At 43.2% G+C, this 9,489-nt stretch overlaps 1 protein-coding gene across 1 annotated transcript in view; it reads left to right on the forward strand.

Annotated features, from left to right (window-relative positions):
* Positions 1-7,888: 7,888 nt before the first annotated feature.
* The window catches only part of LOC143041706 (uncharacterized), a 368,955-nt gene continuing 367,354 nt past the window's right edge, over positions 7,889-9,489 (forward strand). The window contains exon 1 of the mRNA XM_076213718.1: positions 7,889-8,488. Within this exon, the coding sequence (XP_076069833.1) occupies positions 8,266-8,488 (223 nt within the window). The 5' untranslated portion in view covers positions 7,889-8,265. The remainder of the gene's footprint in view (positions 8,489-9,489) is intronic.

Raw genomic sequence — 9,489 nt, forward strand, 5'->3', positions numbered from 1 at the left:
TATCAACTGTGCATATCAACTGTATATACAGTACCTATGTTCACGTACATTTTATATATATATATATATATATATATACATATGTATATATACATATATATACATATAAGAATATATGTATACATATATAGACATATGTATTCATATATGTAAATATACAAATATATACATGAGTATACGTACCCATAGATATGTTTATACATATGCATACATATACATGTCAATAAATATAAAAATACATACATGTACATATATATATATATTATATATATATATATATGTGTATATATATATATATATATATATATATATATATATATATATATCTTTTGTGATTTGATTTGGTATATATATATATATACCATTATATATATATATATATATATATATATATATATATGTATATATACATATATATACATATAAGAATATATGTATACATATATAGACATATGTATTCATATATGTAAATATACAAATATATACATGAGTATACGTACCCATACATATGTTTATACATATGCATACATATACATGTCAATAAATATAAAAATACATACATGTACATATATATATATATATATAATATATATATATATATATCCTTTGTGATTTGATTTGGTTTCTTCTTACAGGTTTGATTTGTTTTCTGGATATGTATGTGTTTCTGTGTGGATATTTTGTGTGGCCTGGGTGCTATGTTGATGTAGATGTTTGAGTAGTATGCTGCCTTTTTTGGCTGGGTTTGGTGCCGTGAATTTTAGTTTGAATGGTGTGTGTTTAGTATTCTGGTGTAGAATTGTTTTCCTGTCATTTGCTTGTAGCGTTCTATTGGGAAGATTTTTTTTTTTTTTTTGTATGGAAGTGACCTATTGGGGATAATGCTGGTGCATCCTGTTATTACTCTAAGTGTTACATTTTGTGTTATTTGTAATTTGCCTGTGTTCGACTTGCTTACTGTTGGGAACCGTCCTGTGGTGGCGTACTCTAGAGCGGTTCTTATTAAGTGTTTATAGATGGTTACTAGAGTTTCTTCATTATTGTCTAAAGTCAGTGCTGGTAATGGTTGAAGTGGGTTTACGTTTCTTGTTGACTTTTGTTGTCAGGACCTTGACATGTGGGCTAAATGCCATGTGGGTAACAAATGTCAAACCCAGAATTCTTGGGTTCCTTAACAGTGGAAGGGTTTGGCAATTTAATTTTATTATATATATATTTTTATCATGGTTGTCTAGAGGGAGCAATGTTACTATTGATTTTTGGAGTGAAGCTTTCATTGTTAGATCTCAGCCTATTTTCCAGTTTGTTCAAAAAAGCTTGGGTGATCTTTGCTGCTATTTAGTATTTACTGTGCTGGGTTAAGTCATCTACATATGGGCTAAGTTATCTGCATATGGGTTAAGTTATCTGCATATGGGTTAAATTATCTGCATATAGGTTAATTTATATGCATATAGTTAAGTTCTGCATATGGGAGAACCTTGGTTTCTTGTTTATCAATTATTGTTTTAAGGTGAGCTCTGGGTTTCGCGTACAAAAAGGTCGTTAGTGTGCCAGGTTTGGCAGCACGCGTGCCAAGGGTTACCCACCCCTGGCCAAGGTGTTTGAGGTAGATGTTTGACATTTTGCATGGGACATCAGCATTTTTTTTTTTTTTTTTTTTTTTTTTTTTTGTACTGCTAAGATGAGAGGGGGAAAGGGTGGTGGGAGTAGAATGGGTGGTTGTGGGTTCGTGCCTTCGACTTGGCTACCTCCCTTATAAGGGGGAAAAATCTCTTGGTATATAGATAAATTGCTACTTCTGTATATTTACTGTGGAAAGGGGTGTAGGCTTTATTGTCAGGTTTGATTTTATGTACTTTGATTATTTTCATTTTTTGGTATAGAAAATTTGAAGCTTATTTTGTAGAAACTTCAGAACATTTTTTTTGGTACTTCTTACTTTCTTAACTTTGGAATATTTGTGTTCTCTAACGTTTCTTAGTGATATTTGCTTTTGTATTTTTTTTCTTCCAATGGTTTGCAGGGCTGGAACCCGCTCAGACCTAAATTTTGCAGATGGTAAGGAACAGTACATATGTGAATGAAGGAGATGGTGTCCACGCTATGCCACATCAGTGACCATACCCGAAGGAACCTGAGGTCACCTCAGGTCAGAGTTGAGGAGCAGTTGGTAGCCATTACTCAGGAGTGGATGCCCTTACTAAACCTGAGCCGTGACAAGGATTCGAACGTATGTTCGAAATCCCCATGTGGGTGCCAGACATACGTGGTACCAATGATCCACAGCGGGATCCTCTCCCAGTTGTGGGTTAGGTTAGGTTAGGTTAGGTTAGATTAGGTTAGGTTAGGTTAGATTAGGTTAGGTTAGATTAGGTTAGGTTAGATTAGGTTAGGTTAGATTAGGTTAGGTTAGATTAGGTTAGGTTAGATTAGGTTAGGTTAGATTAGGTTAGGTTAGATTAGGTTAGGTTAGATTAGGTTAGGTTAGGGAAAGGCTACGTGCTTCCAACCGTAGACTGACGCTGTTGTGGTTGTCACGTGGACCGCGTGATTGAGGAAGCGATACAATGATAAGGAAAAGGTGGCGGCACACTAAGCAGTTCTTGCTAGCATGTTACTTGATTTTGCTACTTCGTTTGAGCAGAAATGACTCAGGTTACGATCTTTTGTTGATCAAATTTCCAAATGTCAAATTACTCTTGCGTCATATAGTGAGAAGCAGAATGACAATCTAAGAGAAGTTAAACTTATACGAATGCTAGACACATTGTTGAGATGTTCTTATGGAAGTCTAGAACATAAGAACATAAGAGTGAAGGAGACTGCAAGAGACCATAAGGCTTACACTAGCTAGTTCCATGTGCAATACCACCTGTCATCCCCATCTATAAAGTTGTCTAATCTTTTCTTAAAACAACCTATAATTTCAGTGCTCACTACATGGTTACTAAGCCGATTACATTTGTTGACCACCCTATTAGTAAACCAATTCTTGCCTATTTCCTTCTTAGATCTAAATTTGTCCAATTCAAACCCATTACTGCGAGTCCTGCCCTGATGACTTAATATGATAACCTTGTTTGCGACACCCTTGTTAAAGCCTTTGATCCACTTAAACACCTCTATTACATCACCCCGAAGTCTGCGTCTTTCTAAGGAGTGTATGTTAAGTTGCCTAAGCTTGTCCTCGAAAGGTAAATTTCTGAGCCCATGTGTCATTTTGGTCATTTTCCTCTGCGCTGATTCTAGTGAATTTATATCCAATTTATAGGACGGAGACCGAAACTGTAGCGCATAGTCAAGGATGGGTCTAATGGCAGATAGTAATATTGCAACCGAATTCGTTTCTACCTAAACGAAATAGCATAAGCAAGTAGCATGCTATCGAAAAATGCTTAGTGTGCTGTCACCATTACTCTGTGGGCTACGATCTCCTGCTGTACAACGTCGACGCTAAAGAGAATGAGTTAACAAGAGCGTTACACAATGCATACGCTTGTTATTTTCGCCGGAAACCGATGGCATAACAACCGTTCCCAGCCAGTTCGATAGCTAGTCCGCTAATTCTGCGGTCATGTTTTTGGTCCCCCCGGCTCGTACAGCTACGCACTAAAATCTCGTAATCTCTCTTAGTTGGTCATTATATCATCGTTCATGCCAGTCATCCGTCTCAGTAAGTACACTCTTAAAAACCCTGCAGCCATGTTATCTTTATATATTTTTTCTGGCTAGCGTCAGGAGATTTTATTCCAGCGAGATGATAGAGCTCAAAGCCCTAAAGCGAGCCCCTACACGATTGATATTATTGCGCAATATTACATATTGTACAATATTATTGACGGTGTATTGAAGAATGGCACATTATATTGAAGACATCAAATGCACACAGGCCAAACACGTGTACCTCTTCAATATCATCCCTACACCGTCAATAATATTGTACAATAGGGAATATTGCGCAAAACTATAGATCGTGTAGTCCCACTTAAGTCTTCGTCTAGATCCAAGTGCCATGTCTTTCTCTAACTCGAGATTCCATAAGGTGGACGTCATAATGGGGCGTCTCCCCTTCGCCTATCAATATCCGCACCTCCATTTAGAGGTGCCGCCCCAAGGGGCTGGCAGTCCGTACCCGGACAGGGCCCAGGGTCTCTATCAACTTGTACTAGTTACATCAATTTCTGTACACATTAAGAGTTGACAATCCGTAACTACTTTTCTTCCTCCTCCTCCTTTTGTTAGACGTTGACATAAGCTTTGTTGACACGGTGCTAATTTAGTAGTTGCTTGTGTCAGCGACTTGTAAACTATCCTTCTACTTGCCCATTGTCAACGCAAAGTTAGTCATTTAGCCTCCAAACTATCCTAGTGTCAACACTTACTTGCCGGGTAAGTTAATTTGCAACTAGCACTAACGGCTACTAAACTAGTCCCATGTCATCGAAACTGTAGAAACATCCATATTAACCCAAGACATCTATCCTTTGTTTCTTCCTGGAGAGGTTTAACTACTACCTTTTTTACATAATTTTTTCTAACATTTATCGATAAATATATATCCTCTTAATACTTCTGTGGCCTTCAAGTATATATTTGTCTATTCCCTGTATAATCTTTATCCCCTTGTTGTGGATTACTCTTAGTAAGCATATTCTTTTTCTATCTTCCCAATGAATGAGGCTGTCTTCATCTTTAATTCTCTTTGTGTTTCAACATCACTCCTTTTGGTGTATTACATTATATCACATTGGTTTTCTCTTTGTATATTATTGTCTTCCTCTTTTGCTTCTTAACTCTTTGTACTTTCTGATGGTGTACTATTTCGTCTTTTCCTACATGTAACATCTGTTACTCTTAGTATAATCTCTGTCTCTCTTGTTCACAACTTGTTCCCTACATAATCTTTGCACCTTCTGCTGCCGTCATACCCACTCATACCACACCATACCACTTATACCACGTCAAACTACACCCCTCACACTCTGGTATGACTTGCCTAAAATTGATATAAGACCGCTCTTTGTACTTTCACTTTGTAAATTCTTTTTACCTGATCTCTTCGTTCCTACATTATCTTTATCTTTGCTGCCCCTCTTTGCCCTCCCGCTCTTTCCCCACGGAGTGCTCTTTGTAGTTTTACTTTCCATGCTCTTTATAAATCAATTTTTTACATACTTTGTCACCCCATGACTCGAATTTCATCCTGTGCCTCTTTGTCTTTAGCTTGTTATCCACGTCTTTGTACTCTTATTTGGGGTTCTCTCGTGGCTCTTTGTATTCCTACTTGTCCTTAACTCGTCCCTTCTTTTGTCCCCTGTCTTTGGTAACCACAAATTTCCACCTAACCTAACCTAAACTAGCCTTAGCTAAGTTAACCTAATCTAACATAAGCTGACCTAATCTAACCTAAGCTAACTTGACCTAACCTAAACTAATCTAAACTAACATTACCTAACCTAAACTAACCTTACCTAACCTAAACTAACTTTACCTAAGCTCAGCTAACCTTCCCTAACTTAAGCTAACCTGACCTAACCTAAACTAACCTTACCTAACCTAAGCTAACCTGACCTAACCTAATCTAAACTAACCTAACCTAAACTAACCTTACCTAACCTAAGCTGAGCTAACCTTCCCTAAGCTAAACTAAGCTAACCTAACACCAACTCTCTAGAACCACCACCACCACCTCCCCAGCAAACATACAAACCCGCAACCTCTGCAACCTGTGCAACCTCTCCCAAACACCTCTTTCTTCCCCTGACACCTGCACTCTACCCCCTCCCCCCTACCCCCCACCGATACACATTCTTGCTTCTTCTAGAACCTTCTAGAACCACTCCCCACCTCCTCCCCACTTCCTCATCTCTGGTCGTCATTTTCTAGTTTACTTGTTAGAATATTTTCGACTTTGTATCCTCTAGTAGGGACCTTAGGCAATCTATATTTGGAGTGGCCTTTGTTATCCTTAACGAGTTCTCTCTACTGGTCCTTCAACTTCTTCTATTCTTCTCTCTCTCTCTCTCTCTCTCTTTCTCTCTTTCATGGGCACGCACTCACTCACACACTAGCATTTGTTTCCCTTCGGGTGTAAAAAAAAAAAAAAAAAAAAAAAAAAAAAAAAAAAAAAAAAAAAAAAAAAAAAAAAAAAAAAAAAAAAAAAAAAAGATGAAGTGGATGCGCCCGCCATTCATCCATCCATCTCTCCATCCATCCATCCATCCATCTATCCATCTAGCCTTCAGGGGCCACGGGGAATATAAGTTTGGGCAACTGTTTCTATGTCGTCGATTCATCCTCATCCCACTCCTCATCACCCTCCACTTCCCCAACACTCAATCTCTCTTCGTCCCTCCCTTCGTCTCTCCAGTCCTCATCACATCTCCTCTTCCTCCTCCTTGTCTTCTTCCTCCTCCCGCTCTTCCGTCCCCTCCGCTGTCCTCTCCCCCCCACCCCGGTCTCCCTCCTCTACGCCACTTTCTCTGTTGTCCTTTATCCCCACCTACCCCCCCCACTTTCTCCCCCCAATTTACGTCTTACCTCCCCCCCATTAAAAATCCCCAATTTCACTCGCCTCCCCATCCTCGTCTCTATCTTCTTTCCTTCATTTATTTCTCACATTTTCCTATCCCAGTTTCTCCTTCCCCCCATTCCGTTTACCTCCCCATCCCCCAACGTTATTCCCCCTCCTCCATCACCTTGTCTCACCTTACTCCCCGCCTTCGTTCTCCTTCCCCTCCCCTCCCCCTCCCTCGTTCCCTCAGCCCCTTCCTACCTCCCTCCCACTCCCTCCCCCGAAGCCCGGCGAGGGTTTGTGTCTGGACGGCTCTCCGCACCAACAGTGTTCTTCCTTCTCGCTCAGTTCGCGGCTGTTCCGTCCTCATCTCCACCGTTTCCTCCATCACCGCGGGAGGAAGGACGATCGAGGCTTTCCCCACGAGCGCCCCCAAGTGGCGAAACCGAACAACAACGACGACGACGGCGACGGCGGCGGCGGCGACGGCGGCGGAGTCCGTGCGCAAACGCTAGCGAGCTCGGAACTTCCACGCCGAACGCGACAACGACGAAGACGACGACGACGACGACGACACGAGCCTCAGGCGTCACGAAGTCATTGTTTTACCCACCGACAGGCTTCTTCGGCGACCACTGCGGCTACTACAACCGACGAACTCGTCCGTCGAACTGAGGCAAGAGAGTGAATGAAGTTTTGCCCGCGCCACCGGTCCTGTCCTGAGAGGTCCCGACGCGTCCGGCGGCCCTACCTGGTCTGCTTGCAGCAGCTTGTGGATTGGCCCTAGACCTCGCACTGAATATTCGCTCGCATCTCATCGGGAACAGCTGCACGCCTCCCCTCCTCCTCCTCCTCCTCCTCTTCCACCTCCAACTCCTCTTCCACCACCACCTCTACCTCCAAACAAACCCCTCCCACCCTCCTCCTCCTCCTCCTTCTCCTCGCTGTTCCTGCCTCTCCCTCCTCTTCCTTCCTCACCCACCGTCTCCACCACCTCCTTCCCTTCGTCCGTCGTCGGCCTGGCCCGGCCTGCGTGTGTGTATGTGTGTACATGTGTCGTCATCCCCCATCGAAGCGAAATGCAATACACAGCGCCCGCGCCCGCCCGCCCTCGACGAGCGCTCTGGGCCTGACACTCCGCCCGCGCCTGCTGCAGTAGGGGGCCGCCCTCCGAGACCCACTTAGCGCGGAGGAACCTTCCTCCTGGTCTCTGTCCTTCGTCTCCTCCTGCCGAGACGACCCGACCCACACCGAGAGACCCGGCGACCGCGGAAGGAAAAGAGCATCGAGGAAGAGGTGGGGGGCGGGGGGAGTCTTTGAGTGCCTCACGGGGGGCGGGGGATTCATTGATCCCAGACGGTCCCAGTGCCAATGGCAGTGCCAGTGTCGTGAGAACGTGAGAACGCGGCTCTTGTTCTCGTGAGAGGGGGTCTTGAGCCCCTGGAACAGTGTCACAGTGCCGTGAGGGATCGGGAGGTCTCTTGAAGCCTGTCGGAGGTGACCGCGGCCCACCCACGATCCGCAAACCTGCCCACACATCCTCCCATACCCGTCCACCCTCGCAGCTGTGTTTCTATACGCGATAGTGTCATACTCGAGAACCGTGTCCCTCCCCCCCCAATTCGCGGAGTGCCAACGCTTGTCTATTGGCTCGCGGTGCGGAAGGAAAGAATTAGCCTCGGGTGTGATTTAAGGAAAATAAGATAAATATAGAATTAAGTCAAACAAGTGAGACTGCGCGCACAGTCATGGAAGTCTCGGCTCTTCTTGGTGGCTCTGTCACTTCGGCGGCTCCAGCCCCCTCAGCCACCGTCAGCATCAGCAGCATCGGCAGCAGCATCGGCACTAACATCATCAGCAACAACAGTGCCTCAGGTGGAGGGGGAGGGGGAGTGGGTGGAGGAGGACGGAGCATACCATCTGTCTTTTCCATCTCAGCTTTGGTGAGCAATGACTCCCCCAGCCGTAATGGTAAGTTTCCCTTATATCTCATCACTCTTTAACTGGTGTACACATACGTGCGCACACACACACACACACACACACACACACACACACACACACACACACACACACACACACACAGAACGATGAACTACTAGCATGGTGGTGCGCGTAGTGCTTGGTTCGAATCCTGCCCAGGGCCGAAATTAATTTCGGTACAGCTGCGCTTCGGGTCGTTACTCTGACTCTCGTGGGCGGGGAGTTAGGGGTGTGTGTGTGTGAAAGGTCATAGCATTACCCATAGATCGGACCTACGAGCTCTGAGCTCTCTTCCAGGAGGGAAATAGCTGTCGATCACGAGTCGAACACGTGATCCAAAAAAAAAAGACCAAGTGAATACACGCACACACACGCAAATGTACGCCCAAATATAAAGTACAAACAAAAGAGGCATACACAAAACATAGGAATACATAATGACCACACACACACACACACACACACACACACACACACACACACACACACACACACACACACACACACACAATGTAATCATACATGCCCTCGTATGTACACACACAAAACAAGCACCCACAAAATACAGAAATACAGTAAACAAAAACATACACATACATAAATACACATGCATGCACTCCCCACACACATAAACACAAAAATCAGAGGCATACACAAAATACAGTACCAAACAGTGAACGAATAAACACATACGCACACACACACACACACACACACACACACACACACACACACACGGATGCATTCTTACATAGCAAGGAAGAAAAATACCCGAAACATAACGAGACACGTTGTCTTCCATGAGGATTGGTCAGTAGTCGAATAATTACGATAACAAAAACAATACCAACAACTTCAACAACAACGGCAACAACAATGATAATATATTATCATTTTGACAGAGACAAGGTATATTTTGTATCTCTTTTCCTAGAAATTACAATGAGGTGCATATATTAATATATCTATCTATCTATATAGATATAAAT

The sequence above is a fragment of the Oratosquilla oratoria genome, chromosome 31 (genome assembly GCF_046742065.1).
Source record: "Oratosquilla oratoria isolate Oo_2021 chromosome 31, ASM4674206v1, whole genome shotgun sequence".
NCBI classification, from domain to species: Eukaryota; Metazoa; Arthropoda; class Malacostraca; order Stomatopoda; family Squillidae; genus Oratosquilla; species Oratosquilla oratoria.